Raw genomic sequence first — 25,728 nt, forward strand, 5'->3', positions numbered from 1 at the left:
CTGAATCTATTTAGCCTAGAACAAAGAAGAATGGGGGAACATGATTGAAGTCTCTAACATCTTAAACGGAGTTGACAACGTTAACCTAACCAATACTTTAAGCACAGTACAAGAACCAGGACCAGAGGACACAGTTGGAAATTAAGTTGAGATAGATTTAGGACACACACAGAATCATTTGGATCCTTTTTCAATCAGCTACTAGGAACCGGACAAGTTTATATAGTCCAAATAGCCTTTTGTTAAAGAAAGCAGCCTCCAACACAAGGTGTTTCTGTTTGTGCTCTCAGGCACAGCAGCCTGGGTGTACGTCCCAAGGGTCTGACTGCGCTGGTGAAGAACGGGGTCCCAGAGGCTCTCCGTGCTGAGGTATGGCAACTGCTGGCAGGCTGCCATGATAACCAGGCCATGTTGGAGAATTACAGAGTCCTCATCACAAAGGTAAGGAAAACTCTTGTTGAACAATTTCACTGTATGTTTGCGTGCGTACCAATATTGAACTGATATGTGTACATGCTGTGTGCACCCTTATAAAAGTTTACCGTAGTAAAATAATGTCAAACTGAACTAAAGCATGAAAGTATTGTAAAGCCCAGTGAGGTATGGCAAAGCCTATTAAAAAAGAAACTAAAATTCAATGACAAATGTTCCGACTAGAAATCTTTTTCATTGTATTCAAAAATTGATGTTCATTCGTAGTTTACTTTTTATATGGGTATTTACATAGTATAAGCATGTATAAAGGAAAGTTAAGTGCTTTATAGCCATTGTGGAACAGTATCATAATATTATGAACTGTGTGTAAAAGTATTACCCTGAGAGGCAGAAATGCTTAAATTATTAGAAACAAAAATCTACAAAAACATGAATCAATCTGTAATATTGCAGAGCTTTATCAACAGTTAAATAAGACAGATATGTTAATATTCCTAAATTTGCGAGCTAGCATGGTTGCGATTTTTACAACATATTTTTTTAGATCAACCTGGACTAGGTCAGTGACTGTTTATATTCTCTGACGTTGAGAGATGATCTAGGTGTTTTTTTTTTGTGATCAGTTGTTTTTTTTTATTTTTAATAACAGAAACCAAGCATAAAAAAAAAAAAAAACTTAAAAAAAATATTTACAACATTGCCAATGCTTGCACATTAAAATAATAATAAAAAAATAAATAAGAAAAAGTTACTACAATATTGTTATCTAAAAATAAAATTATATACTAAAAATGGAAGCTAGTATGAAGGTAATGGAAAGGAAGCCCAAGTCATTTAAACATCAGCGTAGCCAAATCGGCAGCAGTTGCACTCCATGCCTGTATAGTTGTCAGACGTGCCCTATTAATCCTGGCTGTGGAGCATTCCAAAAAAACAATACTTCTTAAGTCCGAGAGCCAGGTAGCAATCATAGGAGGAGTAGGGTCTATCCAAAGTCGTAAAATGGATTTCTTGGCTGCAGTTAACCCTGCCAGAAGTATACTGCTCTGGTGTTGAGAAAGGCCCAGGGAGGAGTCGTCATTCAATAGAAATACAACTAGATTTTTTATGATCTGAACCTCCGTCAGCTCAGTAGTAGTTTGAGCTACACTGTCCCAGAATGCAGCCACAATCGGACATTCCCAAAACATGTGTAGGTATGAGCCCACTGCACCAGCCTGACAAACTGTACAGAGCGGACTAGGGGACCTTTTCATTTTAAAAAGTATGTATGGAGTAGCATATGCTTTATGGATAAGTTTAAAGTGTATTATTTGGTGAGCTAGGTTCAAGCTAAAAATGTATTGTTCCATACATTGTCCCAATCAGGAGAAAAGCCCAACGATCTAAGTGTTTCGATGGTGAGAGATGCTCTATGTGGTTTGATGGTGAGAGATGATCTAGGTGTTTTGTTAATGTTTTGCTAAATTAGCGTGCGCAAGATGTCTGCCGCGTGTTATATGTCTCCGATTCTTTGTCTGCTTGTTTTTAAAGTTGAGTTTTAAAGTTTTTTATATATTTTTTTTTAACTCAACGTTTACGACTTACAGTTTTTTAACTCAACGTTTTTACTGTTAAATGTGTTGCACATTTTTGTTTGGTTTTATGCGGCTAGGTTTTTTAGTTTTACTTTCTGCAAAACAACTTGGCTTAAACCTCCATACTGGATTCGTTTGGAGCACTGTCACAAGGCTGGCTGAGTGGTGACATGTCAGACCCGGAAGAAACACACAGACAGACGGTGGTGATGAGTAGCTGAGTGCAAATGGTAGCACTCAGCGTTTATTAACAAAATAAAAGGTTTAAACAGAACACAAAAACAGGACACGGCACTTCACGCCAAAATAAGAGACAAACAAAACGGACTAACACTTAACAAACGGTGCACGGACAGACACACAAACAAACACGGTGAGTAAATAAACAAACAAGTATCGTGCTGGTCCTACCAGCACGCGATAGCAATTGTTATTTAACTTTATCTTTAACTTTATTTCTCCTTCTCTCTCTCCCGTTCACTACTCACCGAACACCCAACCCCGAGTGAGTGAAAACATGCTGCTTTTATGCAGTTGTACCGAGAGTCGATTGCTAGTCAATCATTCAATTGGAATCTCGGTACAACTGCATGTGAATTAATATAGTGTACTCCCGTGACCACACATTACATTTTAACCAGCACGTGAAGTGATCTGTGCCATCCTCGTGCCTAAATACAAATCTACATTTTTAAATACACGTGAAACACAGACCCGTTTATATCCTGTGTACCAATCTCTATACACCAACATTAACACACGCAACATACAACACAGAAATGCACACAGGGGTGGAGCACATTGCCACAAGCACAAACAAACCAGTGACTATATCCTCCTGCTTGACTGTTTGTTGCGTTGGAGTGGCTGGGTTCTCCAGAGGCTGTGTGCGCGGACTGGTTGTGGCGGAGGCGGCGATCTGGTGGAGTTCTTTTACGGCTGTGAGTTGCTGTAGGCTCTTCGGCTCCTCAGACGAGAACATCGTGCCTGCTTGCTGACTAGGACCTGGACCCAGGCGTATAATTTCGGTGACTGCAGTTTCTGCCCGTTTTCTACCAACTTTTAGTTGATTCTCATTCTGTTTTTATAGTGCTCACTGAAACTTGGTTTGATCAATCTAGTGATGCCTCTATATGTAAAAGTCTCACTTCAGATTGTGACGTCATACACTCAGATAGAATTGGTAAGAAAGGTGGTGGAGGTTATTTTTTTTAACAGAAATGGAACTAATGAGATTTTACCAATCTGTTGCAAGCTTAAACAAGATCATTATTTGGACTTACATGTTTCTACAGGCATCCCAGCGAAGGTGTTCTCTATTATACATTTACACTGGACTGATCACTACTGTGTGAACTTTTTATTTTTATTTTTCCTATGGCCTTGTCTAAGGTGAGGAAAACACTGTGCAGACCTAAAAGATTGTTAGTCCATACTATTTTTAATACAATTTTAATGAAGAATATTCAGTTGCTTGTTGATGATAGTTGTGAATCCATGATGACAACCTTAAACAATGTACTAGCTGTAACAATTGATGAAATGGTCCTTAAGAGATGGGTTTTGTCTAAATCCCGTCCTAATCAACTCTGGTACACCCCAGAACTAGCACAGCAAAAGAAAAATAGAAAGCATGTGGCAAAAAAGTAAGAACTTGGAATTAAAGGATGCTTTAAAATCTCTGCAAAAGGCTCACAACAGAGCAACAGCAGAAGCAAAATGTCAACATTTTTCTGGGAAGATTAATAATGCTATAAATGAGGCCTTATTTCAGATTGTCTCAAAACTAAGCAAAATAGACAGCGATCTTTATATTCCTGAAGGTTCCCCAGAATTATGTCAATCTATACAAGATTTCTTTATTGAGAAAGTTATAATGATCTGTGCCACTATGGTATTGAGACTGCTCTTCTGTGTGTTGTTGGCGACCTTTTTAAGATCTTGGATGCCGGGGGTGCTGCAGTTCTCATCCTTCTTGATCTCTCAGCAGTCTTCGACACCGTTGATCACGGGATCTTACTTGACCGCCTGGAAAACCGTTTTAGTATTACTGGTCTAGCTTTGTCTTTATTTAAGATATTTTCTTACCAACCATACCAGCGTACCAAATCAGTTGTCTCTGTTATGCACTTCCGGGGCATTGATACGTGTATTGTGTATTTGCGTCTGTCACCCAGGTCCACCCTGCTTTATCAAAAGCAGTGTGAAATCGCGTAGCTGACCCACATGATACTGGGTCCTGACCCGGGTAGAGCATGCTAGTGTGAAAGGGGCTTAAGTTCTTGTAATGCAGATATGAAACAAAAAATTCTTAAGGTAAGCATCTGAGCCTTTAAATGTAGAAAAACGTGTTTGCCCATCACGTCAGATGTAGTGTATGATATGTATTTTGTTTAAATTCAGTTTTTCCCTAAGTGATGCTGTATTGCAGTCATGGGTTATTAAGGTTTATAGAGATTTGCTGCTGGTTATAGCATGATAACACTGTTTTCCCCTGTCACTTTTTATGTTTACATTTAGGCTCTGTAAGGTGGTAAATCATGCTCTGAACGTTATTTGCGAGTTTATTTGTGTTTTTTTTTTTATTTCTTTTTCAATTCAAGTACCAAGAAGACTATTTATTTGAGCAATGATGTCCAGCCTATGGAAAGGATGATATAAGGTTTGTTTTCGGAGCTCAGTAAATGTGCAGTTTTAAAGGACAGGTGGGAAAACACGGAGGAGGTTTATTTTTAATCTGTGTGTTCAGCTGGGGAATCACTGAAAGCAATTAAATGTCATCTCAGCCCTCTTCTCTAGGGATTGTATAATCATTGTAAATCAGCTCCATGGGTTGTTTTCTAGCATCTACCTATACTTTCATTTCATTTCATTCCTCCCTAAAAATAATAGAAACACAGTTACAAGAAAGAAGGCAACAATATTTTAGCTGTGTGCGCTGACTCTTATGGAAGTTTCTTAATAAACATTAAAAAAAATTCTAACATTATAATTTTATAATAATAATAATAATAATAATAATTAGTCATTGTGAATTATAATAGATTTTCAGTACTAAAAGAAACTTACATTTAACAACCCGTTATAGTGATTATTGTTATGGATGAATTGTAATACATCCCTGCTTCCAGGTTTTGCATATAGTATTCTGTTGAGACCAATCAGCTACCGGGAACCAGACAAGCTTACATGGGCCGAATGGCCTCTTCTCGTTTGTAAATTTTCTTATATTCTTGTGTACATTATTGCCCATTAAAAATGAAAGACTGTTAGAAATATATGGTTAGAATATTCAAACATGAAAAATCCATGATTATCCCAAAGCCTGATAAATAGTAAATTATAATAAAACACTAGTTTGCTAATCTCTGTTAAAAAAAAAAAAAAAGTTCCAACATGAAATTCAAATAAAAAATAATGGTAAGTGTTGTAATGTTTTTATTTGCGTGTCACAAGGTTCTCTTGCGCATTTTGTTTTTGACGTGTGAAAAAATAAAATTGACATTAAAACACAAGTTGAATAGTTTTTTGAGTTAATTTATTTCTATACAAACTCACACAAGCCTGAGTTTCTGAAGTAACATCAATTAAGTATGTTATTTAAATGATTCAGTAGCCAGGAGTTTGAGCAACCACTATTAAACATGTTGTTCCTTCCATAAAGCCCTTCAAAAATTGTCAGGAAACTTTGTCATCATGCACGCTCCAAACATGGAGGAAAGCCTTGTTGCACAGAGTGGTGCTGCGCTGCCAATTGCACGAACACTGTAAAAGAAGAGGAAGCACAGGAACAGAGTCGTGTGGACAAGGGAGTGGCTCCTGAATCGTGAGGAGAGATGAGCGGACCATGCAGTTATTGCAGTTTTGTTTATATGGATTCTAGGCTTTATTGCTGCATGAACAACTTCTAATAGTGAACCTACAGAAGCAGGTGAGACTGATTCAAGTGTGATGAGTTCAGAGCAGATTTATCAGGGGCCTGATTGTTCAAACTCCTGGCGCTGTTGATTTCAATAATATATCTAAACAAGGGAAGTTCTGAAACACAGGACTGGGTGTAGGGCTAGTCGAAGTTTCTAACCCTGTAAACTGGTCAGCGATACGTGATGACATGCTACGAAACAACGCACAATTAAGATTTTGAACTAACCACACCTGATTTGGAATAAACCTTTACTACAAAATGTAAAATACCCTTGCAGTTCTATACACAAGACAGTGATGGGGCATGTGAGCCTCTTTAGTGTGCTGTTGGTACTGTATTAAAATCTGCTGCCATTTAGACAAATTGTATAACCCTTAATAAAATCATTATAGATGTTTAATCTTTTGTGTGCTTATGGTTAATGCAGCGCCATTGTATATGTCTTGTGCAGTATGAGGCTGAGGTGTGCCCTTAGCTGGTGCAGTGCAAGATTATGTGTCGTGATCAAATTACAGCATGCTTAGTGTTTCTGAAAAACCTGCAACATTTGCAAAAAATAAATGTATTAGTATATTGTATGCTGAAAAATTTGCCAGCCCAGCAATACCCAAGCGGTATTTGCTAGTTTTTACAGTTGAGAACTACATAGAGAGAATCCTAGAAATGTATTTTTTTGCAGGATATAAATTGGAATGTACCAGTATTACAGATTTACTGCCTTTATTAAAGACCAGATTAGTACGAGTAGAAAAAAAATAGTGCTATATTTTTCCTGTATTTTTATAAAGTGTTTTGGGGATTTTATCTGACGACATAGTCAGACTACTTCAATTTTGAATTTTCTTTTTCTTCTGTGTTCCTGAGATCAGTTTCTCATTACTATCATCACATAGCAGACCCTCAGTTGGCCTGGTTTTAATGACAGTAATTACATCAGTTTGTTCTGATTGCAGTCTTTTATGTTGCACATTTCGCAAGTGAGCAAGAATCATGCATAACAAATCAAACGCAAGGACAAGTCCCCCATACTTGCAATCAACTCGAGCTGCACTTTCAGTCACTGCTGGGGATTGAGTTGCAATAATGAGGAGCTGGGTATCAAACTATTACACCAAAGGATCTGACCATGTCTGTGACTGGGGGGGGGGGGGCTGCTTTGGGTTATACAATTGAACAAGAACATAAGAAAATATACAAACCTGAGGAGGCCATTCAGCTCATCAGTGCTTGCCTGTTTCCTCGTAGCTAATTAATCTCAAGACTTTGTCAAGTCAGGTCTTAAAGGATCCCAGTGATGTTGCCTCAACTCCATGGTTAGTTAACCCATTCCATACCCTCACGACTGTATAAAGACGTGTTTCCTACCCTTTGTCCTAAGATTCCTATTTTCCAGCTGTGTCCTGGTTTCCATGCTGCACTTAAAATATTGTTTAGGGTTACGTTTAGAAGTTCAAGGGGGATTTACAGTAGATCTGCTAATTTATTGGGGCACAATACCCATCTCAAACTATTTACAGGGACAGCTTGTCTTGCATTCTTGTTGGAGGTGGACACTTAAAATATTTTTATTTTGCCTGAATAGTGTTTTTTTTATATGCAAATAAAGGAAAATAGAAAGCAACAGGCACTGTTAACACACAGGTGTCTCATATATCATTTTTTTTTTCAACCAGTTATCCTGAAATTGGGCAGTCATAGAGTAACCTCAGTTGGGTTCTGCTTTGCTCCGCCACTCTTGAAGGTGAAGGGAGCAAAGGTAACTCGTAAAATACATTCAATATTTTCAGTTGGGTGTGCATATTCTCCATATATTGCATAAGTAAAATGTATATCAAGGACTAATATCGAGACCCATGCAGTTAAAAAGTTGTTGTAAGCAACTGTAAGCTGTGTTTCGTGCTAAACTATGTTTGAAGAGGTAGGGAAATCCACTGCACTATATACTAATCTGATGCTAGAGCTCTAATCAGTAAGACACATGTTATAATCTGCTTGTTGGTGCAGTAGGCTATACTTTCCAAATGAGATTCAGAGCTCTGGTTTTGATCACATCACTTGAGCACTGTAAGTACTGTCTAACCTCTATGGGTCTCAGGAGTGTCTGTTTGATAGAATCAGGTTGCTCTTACTGCAAAGGCAATAGCCTTGCTGTCTGTGGAGAGAAAGACTGAGAACAAAATATAGAAAAGCTCACACCTGGGCTAGTACAGACTTGTTAAAAGAGAGCTATTTCAGCTTTGAAATTTAATTATGTCCAAGTCTCCTGACACGCATGCCTTGTTAAGGTTTACTCTGGCTAATGTCAAGTTTTTTTTGTTTTTTTTTTAAATAAGTTCACTGAAAGTGATTACAGAAAACCCTGTAAGTTAACTTGTCGCGCAGCTCATTTAATGAATCATTGTTTGTTTTATCCCAGTACTCTAAATGTAGATAGCTAGCCGCCCACTTCGACAGAAATAGCATGGCTGCATAATGTTTAACTGCTGAATAAATTAGTTATTTAAAGGTATTATGGAGGATACCATGGGGAAGGCTGTACTGTCAATGTACCTATTTGATATTATTAGGGCTGCAACGAAGGGTACATTTTGACCTTTGAAGGTTCGGAACACATTACCGAAGGAAGGTTCAAACCTTCGACGGTACTAATTTGCATAATTTACTGGTGACATCACAATAGTTGTTTATATTTGATTGAAAATCCTATTATTTTACAGGTAATCCATATAAATGGAATAAAACATTCACATGTAGTTTAAAAATATGTTATATAGATCAGTAAACATGTTTTTATAATTTAAATATAAATAAAAATACACTTTGTCAAACAGAGAAAAAGAAGAAAAAAAACATTGCGTGAATGCCACCTTCTTTGTGAGTTTTGTCTGGTTTGCTGGGTATAGGCAAAGAGAGTGTGAGTTAAATGCATCATTATACATTGATATTATTGAGCACTATCATATACAAATGATTAATAAATGCAACTACTGCCATCCCATCATATCAGACTTTTCTTTTGGGGGGGGTGGGGGCTGTAAAAGCGACAACACAATACTTGGAACAATGAACAGCAAACAAAAAAAGATCATTGCGATCGCCCTGCTCTACCGGAGAAAGAAAAAAAAAAAATGTAAGATCGCTGTGGGTCCATGACATCCTCAAGAAAAGAAAAAGATATGGCGAATATCATCGGCTGATACAGCAGCTCCGGTTTGATGAAGGCAGATTTCAGACCTTAATGATTTAATGTTTCATTAACTCTGGAAATCTGAAATCAGAACAGTTTTTCCTCTGTTTTATTTTATTATTTTTTATTTCTTCCTTGCAAAGGAGTCTCCTACTTTCCCCTCATTGGCTGCTGGTAGTTTACGTCACGGCAAAAGTTGAAAATATTTTATCAGTTGCTTGCTGGTGGGAGAGCCGCCTCCCTGTACACTAGAACATAAGAAAGTTTACAAACGAGAGGAGGCCATTCAGCCTATCTTGCTCGTTTGGTTGTTAGTAGCTTATTGATCCCAGAATCTCATAAGCAGCTTCTTGAAGGATCCCAGGGTGTCAGCTTCAACAACATTACTGGGGAGTTGGTTCCATAACAGCGAATTATGCTTCCATTCATTTTTCTTGATCTCATTAACATACATTCTGATTAACGAGTTCCCCTTATTTAGTTGTTAAGACAGGAAGTGATGTACGTGACCTGCGACAATTAAGCTTTTTAATAAGAAATGCGTTTGTCAATTGTTACCAAAGCTCTCATTACTATACCACGAGTTCGATACAGTAACACTGGTTTTTGAAAATCCTCTCGAGACATTTGAACCTTTCTGCAGTGAGTGACCACATTAACATTTCCAGCAGTCATGCACACTTCAGATTGCTCACCCTTCTCTGTCATGGCAGCATGCATGTTCTTCTAAACTGTACATTCGGATGAGCTGAAACATACACCTATATTGGGCTAATAAACATATAGTGCCGTGAAAAAGTATTTGCCCCCTGTCTGATTTTCTGCATTTTTGCATATTTTTGACACTGAATGTTATCAGATCTTCAACAAAACCTAATATTAGATAAAAGGGACCTGGAGTGAACAAATAAAACAATTTGATACATATTTCATTTATGTATTAAAGAAATTTATGCAACACCCAATGCCCCCGTGTGAAAAAGTAATCGCCCCCTTAGACTCAATAACTGGTTACGCCACCTTTAGCAGCAATAACTGCAATCAAACGCTTCCTGTAGTTATTGATTAGTCTCTCACAATGCCGTGGAGGAATTTTGGCCCACTCCTCCATGCAGAACTGCTTCAACTCAGTGACATTTGTGGGTTTTTGAGCATGAACTGCTCGTTTCAGGTCCTGCCACAACATCTCAATAGGGTTTAGGTCTGGACTTTGACTAGGCCATTCCAAAACTTTAAATTTTTTGTTCTTCAACCATTCTGATGTAGACTTGCTTGTGTGTTTCGGATCATTGTCTTGCTGCATGACCTAGCTGCGCTCCAGTTTCAGCTCACGGACGGATGGCCTTACATTCTCCTGTAGAATTCTCTGATACGGAGCAGAATTCATGGTTCCTTCAATTATGGCAAGGCGTCCAGGTCCTGATGCAGCAAAGCATCCCCAAACCATGACACTACCACCACCATGCTTGACCATTGGTATGAGGTTCTTACTGTGGAATGCAGTGTTTGGTTTTCGCCAGACATAACGGGGCCCATGTCGGCCAAAAAGTTCCACTTTTGACTCATCTGACCATAGAACATTGTTCCAGAACTCTTGAGGATCATCCAGGTGCTTAGCCGAGGCGAAAGAGGCCTGCAGGTCCCTGGATGTTGTTCTAAGGTTCTTTGTGACTTCCTGGACGATTTTACGCCTTGCTCTTGGAGAGATTTTGGCAGGATGGCCACTCCTGGGAAGATTCACTACTGTCCCAAACTTTCTCCATTTGGACAATATGGCTCTGACTGTGGTTCGGTGGAGCCCCAGAGCCTTAGTCCGAAGTCTGTCTCCACTTTCTTTCTAATAGTATCCTCTTGTCCCGATCTGTGCTGAGTGTAAAGTATTACCTAGAGTTAACTTCTTTAACATTATAAGAACTTTCATTTGGAAGATTGAAGGTTAACTTCCAAGATGTTAATATTAAGTATGCTAAAATACGTTTTTTAACACAATGCTTTTCCTTAATAAAATAAATAAATAAATAAAATAAGCAATAAACCTGACCTGTCATAGCAGTATAGTGTCCACGGTAATACTGTATCAACACGTGACACCTGGTATTGTTTAAATACAAAAGATTGTCATATGGCTTTTGTTCAAACCGATGGTGTGCTTATTGACTCGATAGAGGGAATTAGCTTATACAAGTTCCCCATAGTAAAAGCATGGCAGAGTGTAACAAAGCATATTAAACGATGGTCAACATATAAAATAACTGGGGAAATTTCTAATTTACCATGGTATACTTTTAGTTTGCACCCTAGGGTTAAGGTCAGAAACCTTTATCAGGTAATAGGCTGCAATTTCTATATTTTGAAATCTTACCTATCCTATTCCTAGATTCTGCAAGTTCTTAGCTGGCCATGCATCTTCTAATTGCTGTTATTTTTTCTCTCCAGTCTGCCCTTTGGTTATTATCGATTTATTATTGGCACTTCAGGTAAAGGCCAGAATGTTGTGTTTTTGACTTAATATTGATTTAATTCAACCATTTTTTAATTTGGTTTATTTGTTTTTATTTCATTTACTTTTTCCAATACTTCACAAATTAATACTTTCTTTTATGAAGGTTGTTACTTACAGTAGCTTCGACAACATTTCTGGGAGACTGAGTTGAAGCACCGGGATAAAAATGGAGCTGTAATATAACTGAATTCTCATATTCTTAGGCAGAATTGCTCAGGATAACGAGCTGACCGCTGTGCTCTTAGCAGCTTCCTACTCTCCCCACGCAGAAGAATTTATCTAATTCACTGAGTGATCCAATTTGTAAAACTGTATATCCAAGGTACTGGTTTAGGGTTACTCAGTTGCCATCCTGCAAACTTGCCAAGTGTATAGAATCAACTACACACAGCTTAAACTACACTATAAAACTGTCAAATAGCATAGATCTGTTTGAGTCTTGGTTGTACAGTACATACAGCTGGGGAATATACTGAAGGTAAATAACCAGCATTCAATTGTTTAGAATCTACTTTTAAAAAGATCTGTAATGTACATTTCCTCTGTGATACAGTTATACAAAATAGTAATTACTGTTTTTTTTTTGTTTGTTTTTGTTTATAAATAAACCAATCATTTAAATATACCATTGCGGCAGAGTAAAAGGGAAAGGGATATGGCAGCAATATCATGGAAAGGTTTTATGTAATACCTTTGTTTTATTTGTTAGAAAATTGCACTTTTGAATGCCTATTCCTCATGTGTATTTTTTAATGGGTGCATTATATTACCTACAGTAACTGAGGGCAGTGTATGACTCAACTGCACTCAGCACAGGATTTGGTCAACAGAAGACAATATACATAATATTGTATTAATATGAGGAACTTCAAATGGGGAGGTGATAGACCACACTTAGATGGTGCTAAGATAACCCACACAGTAGCTATAATGACACTCTGAAGGCCTCCCCAATACCCTAGCATCATTACTTATGGACATTGCGACTGTAACAATGCACTAATGTCATTATATGTATCACAGTATGCTAGTCATGATACATATCATAACATGAAAATTGCGATACTCTATGTATCGTGATACAAGTGATGGTCCTGACAGGCTACTTGTATGATGCATAACAAGATCAAATGATGGACTGTTTGGATAAATGAGATTAGGGAGAGTATGTATTCATACCAGCTGTAAAACGTACTTCACTCAAGAACCATTGGGTGAGCCACAAGGAGAACCAGAACCAGATTTTAACTGTGTTGGAGGAGATACCTCAGAACCCTGGCCAGGTGTTTCCTTATTTCTTCTTTTAATAAACTCTCTGAATTTTAGGCTCAGAGATCTTTTTCAACAATACACCTCTGTGTGGTTATGTGTCATTTATAAGAAAGAATTGCCTTTGACACGTCTTGTTATAGGCTTGAATTACCTGCTGTCACAATGTGAGTGATGCAATCTGTATTTTTTAAGAAAAGACAGCTGAGGGCTAGCATTGGGGTTCAGTGATGGTGCTGGGTGTTCAAAGGTGTGTGTGTGTGTGCCTGCCGCTGCTGCCATCACAGTGTGTAAGGCAGGTGCAGGGGGCTGTTGCCATCTGCCTGGGATGTACAACACTGGGAAATGATACAAGAATTCTGCTCACTTTATTTGAAAGAACAGTCTCCACATTTCCAATTAAACTGTATATGTTCTTTTTAATGTGCAGTAATAAAATGTTTCTTCTCTGCATCTCCCTATCTCGCTTTCTTGTGGTAATTGATTTTAGCTGTTACTGATGAAAAAAAAAAACTTTAACTATATAACAAACTCTCTATAAAACATGATTGGCTTGGCAGTCACAATATGGCAACTGATACAACCCAGGCCTCAGGTGCATTTTGAGCCTGAAGCCCAGCCAATGAAAAATAGTGCCTATACTTTGGCTGTAGAGGGCTACTAATTGGCTAGAACTTACTACTGCTGAATTAGATGTTCATTTGCTAAGAAGATATGCAAATATATTGACTTATTTATTTAGTAATCTGCAACTTGAATGTATTGTTTTTCTGAAAAGGAAAAAAAGGACAACCTTAAAATCGTAACCTGTTTATTTTTCGGCAATGGTCCAAAACAACTACGCTCAACCCTGGTTTTAGAAACTATTGCCCGGCTGCATTCTGTTCCAATGCCCAAGGCTTTGAGGGCGTTATTGCTGCAGCTGACCTGATCGAAATTTCATGATTTTAAAGAAAAAATCACCTGAGGAGGTTGTAAAAATGTTGTAAAATGTCAAGGAGGGGTCTTATTTTAATAATTTAAATCAGTGGTTCTCAACCCTGGTCCTGGGGACCCACTGGCCTGGTGGTTTTTGTTCCAACCGAGCTCTCAATTACTTAATTGAACCCTTAATGGAGAGCTTTTTACTTATTTTAAAGAGTTGGAGATTTCAAGTTAAATATAAAATTATATAAGGAACTTGAATTCTCCAACATTTTGTAAGCTAATCAATTTAAAAAGTCAAATTAAGCAAATTATTAGTTCACTTAAGGTTTCAATTAAGTAATTGAGAGCTTGGTTGGAACAAAAACCAGCAGGACAGGACCTAGGACCAGGACCAGGGTTGAGGACCACTAATTTAAACATCTAGTTTTAATGAATGCCCTTGACTGCGATCCGAGGTTAAGCTAAACCTCATCTTAAGAGAGACAGACTTGTTAAGAAGTAGGGAATCTTTCAAATGCCATGGTTTTTACCCCTGCTACCCTGATGGTACTAGCTAATGCACGCTTTCCATTCTAAAGCCTCCAGCTGACAGAACACATGGAAGGGGTGCAGTGCTGTGCTGTGCAAGAAACACATCCAGCTACTCTGCTGAGAAAAGGGAGCTTTATTTGTTAAATATTTCGAAGGCATGCAGTCCCAACCTCTTGTTAGGATCTTAGTGTGTATACTAACTAGGCATGTAATGAGTCACAATACATATCATGATATGCAGACCTCAATATGATGTGTCACAATTCATGTCATGGTCCTGATGATGAGCTACTTGTATGATGCACAGTAAGATCAAATTATAATTTTATGATGGCCTATTTTGTGAAAAGACAAATATTTAATAAGATAGGGAGAGTATATATTCATACCTACTATTAAACTTGAAATTATTCTTCATTTAAGAACCATTTGGTGAACTACAATGGGTTAGGCTGTGCTTGATCACAATAGAAATGATACTTACAATGTGAAGAAATTATCATGATTCATTGGATACACAATGAATAATTACACCCCTAAAACTAACCTGGGTCTTTGAACAACATAGAAGCACATAGCACCATACAGTATAACGGCTATATTGTTCAAAGTGTTCCCCAGTAATAAGACAATAACAGATCCAGTAGATGGTTTGTGTTGTAATGGATTTTAATTATCTATTGTTTAATGTTCTAATTATTAGCAAAGATTGTGTTTTGACTGCTGCTGGCACCCATCTCAACATGTTTTATTGCTTAAATTGGTCACACTTAGTCTTGCTAATCACCAGTCAAATCCCAGTTTTACCACTGCATTGGACCTCTCATTAGCTAAGGGAGGACAAATCAGCAGCAGTGAACTTTAATCTTTGACCTGTCTCTGAGACCAACAAAGGGCACAGTCAACTTGGACCTGCATCAAATCTTGAATGGGTCCCAAAGAGTAAAGCCTTCTAACACCTCTGCTAATATAATGAGTTTCACTGCGTTGCTGAAGTCTATAATCACATGGTCTTTATATTCAATTCAGTTGTACTGGTGGACTAGAGCAAGTTACATGTTTATTTGAAAATTAATTAACAAGATACACATTTTATCTAATCTTCAAGAGTCACCTTAATTGGAACAACATAATAAATATTAAACCGAAGTACAAGGATTTGATTTATGAACATACTATTACAAATTCCAATATTAGTTGCATTTTTAATGCCGACCAGTTAGGTGTTCCATATAAAGGAAGTACAAATGTGTGTGTGTTTTTTTTTTTTCAACTAGAGAAGTTCTTATCCACATATATCATAGTCGGAGCAGATCAATATTACACGTTTTTGTGGAAAACTCAATATTTGACCTGTACAGCAATTGTAACTGATTAGCCGACCTGATAATTGATCTATACTTTGTTATTGGCTGTTAATTAGGTTTAGGGATATTGACTATTAACAACTGGCCTGTATAACTGACTAAACCTGATATTATTGTGAATAAAATGTTTTTAGACAAATATCAAGCCCACAGTGAGCTCAAGCACACTTTCAGGGCTGTCCTCCAGCTAAACTCCGAATAACCAAGAGGTTACCAGCAGTTTGCGATTAAGTGAATTATATTAATATCAGGCATATTTAATTATACATACTGTATACATGTACACAATCTTTTAGCTTTGTTTAACATCCAACTGCAAAATGAAGCAGCCCCAATTTGATATACCTTCATGGTTACCGGGATCTCTTCCAATGGGACTACTTATTGGTTGCATAAGTCATCTTATGCAACCAATTATAAATAAGTCTGTTCAGAGAAGATTTTGAAGGATTGTTGGCACAGTGGCATCTGATGATTTTTATTACACAAACTAGGTAATTACAGTAGAACCTCAGAGTTACGAACACCAAACTTAAAAACTGACCGGTCAACTGAACACCCCACTTTTAGCTGGAAAAGTATGAAATCACACCATGACTACAATGCAACCAGAATAGAAAAGAGTAACGTTAACCTACTGAAATGGTGAGAACTGGGAAATGCAAACGTGTTTCATTTGAAAGAACACATATAATTTTTTTAAAAAAAAAACTTTACAGGGTTATCATACTCTGCAATTGGAATACATTATCAGGAAATTGTCAGTGATATTAAAAAAGACCAAGAAAAAAATCAAACAGTTTTCAAAGGAGCAGTAAAAACAGATGTATTGTATGCAAAGATGACGTGCTGGTCATACGAGTTTTGCATTACTGTGCTGTAGCCTTGTATTATTTGCTAGATTAAGGCTGTAGATAGCAGGTGTACACATTTATTAAAAGCATCAAACACTTTTTCAGAGTTAGGGACATTTCAGACTTACGAACAACCTCCATTCACCAGGTGTTTGTAACTCGGAGGTTCTACTGTATATAAAAAAAAGCACACACTGATTTCTCCATTCCTGTGATTGTGTCTGTGGGTAGGTGACATTTTACTGAAGATCTGTTCTCAGTCACTGGTTAAAATTTGTGTGCAGGTGTTGCATTTTAACTGGTGTGAAACTGACATTTTCTAAAGCTTTTATGTTGTCTTATTTAATTAGCAAGGGGCTTGAGTGCAGATCTCTTCATTATTGAGTGAACAGTTATTTTTTTATTTGAAAGGTTATTTTTAATTTACATTTTTTTTTGTGTATGTAATATCTTTCAATTCTACACACTTACACTGTGGGGAAGTTTAAAAAGTAATTTGTTACTGTTGCAAGTTATTTAGCAAACTAGTTGCAGTTACAAATGGTCACTTCCCAGGAACAGTTTAGATTTTATGAAGATATTTTTTTCGGTTTGGTCTGACTGCAGTTCGAAATATTCTTTAAAGATCCAGCTATCGAACCCACTTGTTTTTTGTAAACACACCACCACTGAAAAGCTCACTGTTTTGTATGAACTCCTCGCTTTAATCTTTAGTGGTATAAGGATACACCGGTGTCACAATACGCATCACAATATGCAAGTCGCAATAGGATATGTCATGGTCCTGATTGAGCTAGCTGTTCAATGCATAATAAGTACATAGGCAGTTTGTTGGTGGTGGGGATTTATCCAGGCTAGAATTGTATTTACCTGGAGTGGGATTTACCAAGGCCACTGGAGTTAGTGCACTGGAAATGCCCATAAAGTAACCTACAATGTCTCATACAAAGGACAGTTCCTCTGATATCACGGTCAGTGTCTCCTAAAAACATTTTGGGGTATTGGTTGTGTTCTGGCCCCATAAAAAAACCACCAATATCATTGTAGGTTTCTCATACAAGTCCTGGCCAGGTCTAACCATGCTTAGCTTCAACAAATGATAAGACCACATGGTGATATTTCAGTAGAGCTGTTTAAATTAGACGCACCCTCCTGTAGACACACTGCTTAATGAGATGCAATGGTGGTTCTCTATTTTGCTTGACTCTATTGTAGTGCTGGTGTGTGACCAGATCATTATGTTCAAATCCAGTCAATAAGCATGACAATTTACAGATTTTGTTTTGTGGGCTTTCAGGTTGACTTTGACTTTATAAGTGGTGACCTAATAATTTATTTTATTTTTTTATTTATTTTTTATAAATTTAGTCATTGCCAATTCTTTTTATTATGTTCTCCCAATTTGGAATCGCCAATTATTTTTTATTATGCTCAGCTCACCGCTACCACCCCTGCGCTGACTCGGGAGGGCGTAGACGAACACACGCTGTCCTCCGAAGCGTGTGCAGTCAGCCGACCGCTTTTTTTCACACTGCGGACTCACCATGCAGCCACCCAAGAGCTACAGCGTCGGAGGACAACGCAGCTCTCGGGCAGTTTACAGGCAAGCCCGCAGGCGCCCGGCCAGGCTACAGGGGTCGCTGGTGCGCGGTGAGCCGAGGACACCCTGGCCGACCTAACCCTTCCTCCCCCCGGGAAGCTCCTGTCCTCAGTCGACAAAGGAATAGTCTGGACTCGAACTTGCGACGTCCAGACTATAGAGTGCATCCTGCACCCACGTGGAGCGCCTTTACTGGATGCGCTACTCGGGAGCCCACTGACCTAAATAATTTAATGAAAAAAACAAAAAACGAACACAGAAATTATAATCACAAAAATATAGGATGAATTCAATTTCCTTTGTAATGTGCAAAAGGTGATGCTTTTGACCTTGTTCCCTTGTAACAACAAAAAAAGGATAATTAGCCAATTTGATCATTATAAGTACAGTATATTTGCTACATTCTCGCAAGTGTTTTTTTGTTACTATTAGAACATTTACTGCGTTAAAGGTACGACACTGCACCATCTAGTCTTTGAGGGACTACATTGGGGTGAAATAAGGTAAAATAAGATACTTGAATGAGCTTTTACTTGAGGAAACAACTGCTGATATCTACTGGACCACATCATGACATAGACAGCATACCTATGAATCCGACAGGGCTTACTCTTGGTGGAATGTGTGACCAGTTTTCTTGCATTAGGCTGTGGACACTACAACTGTCTTGGTGACAGAAACAATTCGATAAAGAAGATTTCAAAATGATGACTCACCTTCCCCTGTAATCAGAATTGTGCATTTTAAATGTCGGTGTATTGCACTTTGCAACATTAGTGTCTTCTTGCTTTGAAGGCTACAGTACCAGCCCCGGCTGTGATTTCTTCTTTCCTGGTCTTTGAGGGACAACATTGGGATGCTTCACAGCAATTTAACATAAATTCAATCATGAATCAAATTAGCAAAAACAAAATGTGTTTTTTCAAGCAAGAGCCCTGTATAAACTTGTTGTGAGCTGTTTATGGTAAACACTGGCACCTATGGGACTGTGAGTAAGTGTGCTACAGAACTGGTGTGTTCCACCTATATATTCTTTCATCTGGTTAATTCTCCATGCAGGAGAGAGTGGTTGTGTGGAATGTAATCAAGTGAATCTCCCTTTCCCAATAGGTTGCCATTAAACAGCAGGGTGCTTTGCATCCAGACAAGATTTAAATGCCAACTACACTATAAAGCCTATGAGGTGACAAATATAAGGGATTTTTTTTAGAAGCTGTTTTTGTAATTAATTATTAATGAATTCTACTTGCTGCTACTGATTGTGTTACAAGAGACAATAATGCATCTGATTATAGCAAAATACCGCTTGTCAGAATAATAGATTTCACAAATGTTTTTCATTTTTGTTGTAAATTTTTCTTTGTTGAAGGATTTTATTTTTGTAGTTAAAGGTATATTATAGAAAACAATCAAATAATCAAGGACTCCCCCCACCCCCATCCCCCTGCCCTTCTCTTCATTTGTCATGCTTGATCGCAGCTAACGTGGGAGACTATAAGCCAACAAATGCCTGGCAACTGTAACCAAGTGACAATTTCAGAAGCTATGGTCATTGGCCACTATGTTTATTGAGGGCAGAAGGACCAAGTCAATTTTTGAATGGCAAATTCTTCTGCATAGGCTAGGAGGAGGGACAGAAAAAGGGAGGTACGAAGGTGGGAGGAGGGATGGGTAGAGCGGGGGCCTCAGGTGCAGCCAAGTAATACAGAGAAAACAAGAGAGTCAGAGAGAGAGAGAGAGAGAGAGAGAGAGAGAGAGAGAGAGAGAGATCCAGCGACAACGACAGCATCCTTTACACTGCATTAGAGGCTCTTCTGCTACAGTATGCCTTCCGCAGTGTAGAGTTAACCTTGGAAAGAATTTCTCTGTCCCCCAGAACAACAAAACAAATAAAAAGAAAGTCCTACGGCAAGTAAAATAAATCTGGAAGCTGTATGTTTTTTATGTGAAAACGGCTGCTTGGTGAATCACTCTGAAAGGGCTTAACCTCTCTCTCGGATGCAATTTTTATTTTGTGGAGAACTGACAATGGGAGATTTCTACTAAGAATTTTGAACAAGCATCGCCTAAATTTCAGGACTGTATCCCCCAAGTGCAATTGGAGAAGAAATAAAACTGGTTGGAATTAACACCTTGTTTGCTGTAAGTAGGAGGAATGTTCTATTATCTTGTTTAACCCACAGTAAAAGCAGCGTTAAAAGTTCAACAGGGAGAGAGCAGGACAAGTTTTTAATAATAGCTGCTGGAGATTTGAAACTGGAAAACAGTCGTCAGAGTGAAAGGTCTCTGTCTGTTTAACTAAAGCAGGAGTTTTTCTGTTCTTAAATTTAACCAGCTGGAAACCTGTGGGGAAAAATACATTAGATCTTTTACTTAAGTAAACTAGTGCTACTATCTACTGGATCACATCATGACAAGGACTTCACATCTATGAACCAAATAGGGCTTAATCTTGGAGGAGTGTTTTTGTATTACACTGTGGGCTACATTTAAAGGAAATGGAAATAAGTAATTTTCTTGGTGACAGAAGCCGTTGGATTAAGAAGATTTCAGAATGACGGCACACATCCCCGTATATTAATTTTGGTCAACTTCTTTGCACCTTGTACAGTGGATTTTAAATGTGAGGTGCATTGCACTTTGCAATATTAGTGTCTTATTGCTTTGAATGCTACCAGCCTGTGTTGTCTTCTTGAACGCTGGTTTAAATAACATTGAGAAATAACTAGCATAACTTTGAATTGAAAATCTATGTTGCGTTTTATTGCAGTTAAAATTGACACTACTCTCTTTGTGTAGCTTACTTTGGAATCACCCTGGATGTCCATTTTTTGGAACTGGATTTATTTAAGCTGTGGTATTTTATTGTGTCACTTGTAAATGTGACTGGTATATTTTATTTGCTTTTTTAAGTGCTGAAAAAGCCCCTATCCATGTCCTTTTTTCATGCCACCTCTCTTGCGATCTTATGTTCTACACCTTGCAGTTGATTCTTTATCCTTTTTACTGTGAAGGTAGGTTGAACTATCCCCAGAGGAAGAAAATGCTTCCAGCATATCAGATCTGATAGTAGTAGATAGTAGCTGCCAGAAGAAACTGTTCAGATAATTGAGTTTATTTTCCATAATGTCCATAAAGGTTAACAAACCTAATTCAGGATGGATAGAGTGTTGAGGATTGTGCACTGGAGGGAGCTAGTCATCATTCCTTCTCATTGCATTATTTTTTTTTTAAAAAGCTTAGGTGCGTCAATACAGCCCTGCTGCTGTGAATAGAATGAGCAGTCTAGTGAAACGCCGGTATCTTAGATAGAAGCAGCAGCTGTGGCATAGTGACTAGCAGACATTGGAGAGTGGGGAACAGATGTCCTGTTAATTTATTTTACCCCTGTAGCACTGGCTAACCTCCGGGACTCCAACCACCTCCGTCCCAAGCCATGAACCAATCCACACTTGAATGGAAGACTCTGACAATGAACACCAGCTCCATCAATGCATCCGTACATCACTCTTGTCCACTGGGCTTTGTCCACTACACAGAGGAGGCTTGTGTCCTGGAGACAGTGGTCATCGTCCTCCTGACCGTTCTGATCATCATTGGGAACCTGACAGTGATTTTTGTGTTTCACTGTGCTCCCTTGCTTCACCACTACACCACCAGCTACTTCATCCAAACCATGGCATATGCAGACCTCTTTGTGGGTGTCAGTTGTCTGGTCCCCACGCTTTCCCTTTTACACTACCGAACGGGAGTCCAGGAGTGGTTGACCTGCCAGCTTTTTGGCTACATCATCTCTGTGCTCAAAAGTGTCTCCATGGCCTGCCTTGCTTGCATAAGTGTGGACCGGTACCTGGCCATTACCAAGCCGCTGTCCTACAACCAGCTGGTCACTCCTTGCAGGCTCCGTATCTGCATTGTTCTCATCTGGATCTACTCCTGCCTCATTTTCCTGCCCTCCTTCTTCGGTTGGGGGAAGCCGGGCTACCACGGGGACATCTTTGAGTGGTGTGCCCGCTCCTGGCCCACCAACGTCTACTTCACAGGCTTCATTGTGTGCCTCCTGTACGCACCAGCCGCCTTTATGGTCTGCTTCACCTACTTCCACATCTTCAAGATCTGCAGGCAGCACAACAAAGAGATCAGCGAACGGCGTGCCCGTTTTCCCAGCCAGGAGATGGACACTGGAGAAGGTGGCCACAGCAGCCCCGATCGCCGCTATGCCATGGTCCTCTTCCGCATCACAAGTGTCTTCTACATGCTCTGGTTGCCCTACATTATCTACTTCCTGCTAGAGAGCTCCCAAGTGTTGGACAATCCTGCCCTGTCCTTTGTCACCACCTGGCTGGCCATCAGCAACAGCTTCTGCAACTGTGTCATCTACAGCCTGTCCAACAGTGTCTTCAGGCTGGGCTTGCGCAGGCTGTCCGAAACCATCTGCTCATCCTGTGTTTGTTCCAAAGACAGAGATATCCGGGACCCCAAACCACGCAAAAGGGCTAACTCTTGCTCAATTTGAAAAGACAGCAAATCTACGGAATGGTTCAGATTGTGTCCTTGTCTTGCTCAGCTTTGTGATGGAGTAAATCCACGTCTGAGTTAAACAGCTTGCAGGAGGCAAGGGTAAAATGGACTTCCCGGCCCATTGATCATGTTAAGCTTGAGACAGGTGTCTAATCAAGAATCTTGTTAGTCTAAACTTGAAGGATTGATGTGGAGAGGTGACCCTGTTTAGCCTGCAGTTGGGATGTGGTTTTCACGGCACTAGTGAAAGGAGCTTATTTCTCTTGAAAGTGTCTGAGTGGTGCAGGATAATGTAATCATGTAAAGATGACCTCCAACCTCCACAGGCTTTCTTGTTATAGAGCCATCGGGTCAATGGGGGACAATTGAATTCAGCACATCTTACTAAACATATGGGATCTCTCTCCTAGTCTGTTCTATAAATAACGTACAATGTCAATGCTATCTGAAATTAATAAGGCTCTTTTATTCCCCTTCCCCATTGCCTTTGTCAGTAATAATTGTGTAGCACTGTCTGTGTACTGTGTGAAAACAGAAAAAGATAGAAGATAACAAATTTACAAATAATTAACCCTTTGTGTAGCTTTCTGCTGTAGGAGGCGTTCCTAAGTATAAATTGGCTTGCACATATCTTATTTAAATTGTAAAGATTTGACTATTATTATTATTATTATTATTATTATTATTATTATTTATTATTATTATTATTATTATTATTATTCGTTCTTAATTGTGTCTGTGCCTAATATTTTCAGTGCACATTTAAACGGGTTATTAGTATTAAACAATGTGTGACGACTTAAAATATTTATTTTTTAAATGTGTGCTATTATAGTGAAATTCCGAGATTTGTGTGGACAAGCATTAAGATATATATATATATATATTTTAAATTATATAATGGCCAATATGTAATTTGCTCAGAAACATCTTATGATTTTCCTTGAGTCTTATTAAAGTTACTCGGTATGAATTCCCTTTTAACATTCTTGTTCTCTGTCATAGAGTTTGCCTTTTTTGAGATGGCAAAAGAAGTAACGTTGCTGCTATAGGCATATATATATATATATATATATATATATATATATATATATATATATGTATATATATGTGTGTGTTTTTAAGAAAAATGTATTATTGGTTACCTCGACTAGTCAGACTATTTTTACATTATTAAAAAGTGATGACTGGAGATATGAACATTATGCATTGTGTTAATCTCAATTATATTTGTGATCAACTATTGCATATGTAAATAAAACAATAGTAGTTTTACATGTACTTACATTTTTAACAACACATCACATAGGGAGCAATTGTAAAATATGTCTAATTTAAAATAAATGTCATGTATTGTAGTCTAGTGTTAGACTAAGAGCATCTGAGAGAGTGAATATGAAAATTGAATTTGTTTGAGGAACCTTTGTCAATCCTTCAATACACTGCTGCATATATATTATCAATCAATTAAAAGCAAAACACTTCAACCATCAAGGTCATAGTAAACTCTGATGAAGGCTTGACAGGGAGAATTGTTGTGTTCTTTATTTATTTATTTATTTATTTATTTATTTGTTTGTTTATTTATGTTATAAATGAACAAATGTCCAAAAGATTTGCATCATTGAAACATCATTTAATATATATATATATATATATATATATATAAATATATATATATAAACATAAACATAATTTAAATATTGTATTTAACATCATGTAATCAAAGAAACTACAAAATTATATTGCAAAAAACTACCGGAAGCCGTAATAGTAGTACAGTATTTCATGTCACATTTTTAAATTTGTCAGTTTTTTGTCAGTTTGGCTAATTCTATAAGGTGAAGCAAAACGTGTGGACATAGCTTTATGTATGTCTTTTATGGGGATAACATATTTGACAGGAGCTTCATTTTTTCTCTCACTGACATTGAAAAATGCTTGTTTGCCCGATTTAGTTTTGTTTTACCTGAGACTGAGTAAAGTAATTGATTTATTTTAACATTTGTAACATCATGCGCTTCATTATACAAAAAAAACACACTCGCCTTTTACTGCTCTTTTAAGTTGGTTGTAAGATCAGCAGCAAAAGGTGTGGTCTTTGTATTTTTCCCCAAAGACTAATGTAGGAGAGCAGGTCTGGAAGACCGTGCAAGGCTAATTCTCGCTAAAGCACTAACAACACTAATCACTTACTCTCTCATTCCGTTTCATTTATATTTCAGCTGAAAGCTGCTTGTATGCAAATTAAATAATTTTAGTCTGCATTCTGTAATCAAGGATAATACTATGGGTTAAAATGTATGACATTGAAAGGAAACTGAATAACACCTGTCACATAAATCATTCCCTTTTCTGAAGTCTGCTTTTAGTAGGTACACAAAAATGTGAATAATTGATTAAAAAAAAAACCCAATTATATCAGGATGTTTCGGACTACAAGTCCTTCAGGATGGAAAAAAATATATGTGTGTGTTTTTTTAATTGTCAATTATAAAAATGAGTTTTAAGAAGCTCTGTGTAGGGTTTCATATAAAGGGTTTCATAATATTGTGTTATTTTTTTTTCGTTTCATGGAAGAACAGTGTTTACATGTAATGTCATGTACTTTTGAGAAAGCTGTGCTTTGTTTTGCTCAAAGAGGCATCATGAAAATCCAAGATATAAAGCTGTTTACAATCCATTTCTTTAGTATATTAATTCTTTCTTTGTGTTTTTGAAGTTTATGATACAGAAAACATTAACAAAGAAAACAGACCATTTATCCGTTTCCAAAACACACTGCAGTTGTGCTACAGTGCTGTTAAGTGACTTTAGACGTAATGAATGCAGTGGCACACACAGTAGTAAGCACAGAAGGTAATAATTATTTGACAAATTAGTTATTAACTTAATAATCACATGGCTTTACTGTTAGTTTACTGAGAAAATAAACCTTACTACACTCTCTCAAAGGGGCTTCTGAGTTGTGATTAACTGTATGATTCAAGAACTCTACTACTGTCTGCTATCCAGGAAGTCTTAAAACACAA

The 25,728-nt window shown here is 37.8% G+C and overlaps 2 protein-coding genes across 4 annotated transcripts in view; both read left to right on the forward strand.

Moving 5' to 3' along the window:
* Positions 1-25,728, forward strand: part of rabgap1l (RAB GTPase activating protein 1-like) — a 358,860-nt gene that overhangs the window by 103,032 nt on the left and 230,100 nt on the right. For all 3 annotated transcript variants that reach the window (XM_059031914.1, XM_034016161.3, XM_059031912.1), the window contains exon 13: positions 291-441. In XM_059031914.1, coding sequence (XP_058887897.1) covers positions 291-441 — 151 coding nt within the window. The remainder of the gene's footprint in view (positions 1-290; positions 442-25,728) is intronic.
* On the forward strand, positions 386-23,744 carry gpr52 (G protein-coupled receptor 52). Its single transcript, XM_034016194.3, has 2 exons — positions 386-441; positions 21,569-23,744. Exon 2 carries the CDS (start codon positions 21,612-21,614, stop codon positions 22,689-22,691), a length of 1,080 nt encoding a protein of 359 aa, XP_033872085.1. The 5' UTR covers positions 386-441; positions 21,569-21,611; the 3' UTR covers positions 22,692-23,744.

This window comes from Acipenser ruthenus, chromosome 10, assembly GCF_902713425.1.
Source record: "Acipenser ruthenus chromosome 10, fAciRut3.2 maternal haplotype, whole genome shotgun sequence".
In the NCBI taxonomy this organism is placed as follows: Eukaryota; Metazoa; Chordata; class Actinopteri; order Acipenseriformes; family Acipenseridae; genus Acipenser; species Acipenser ruthenus.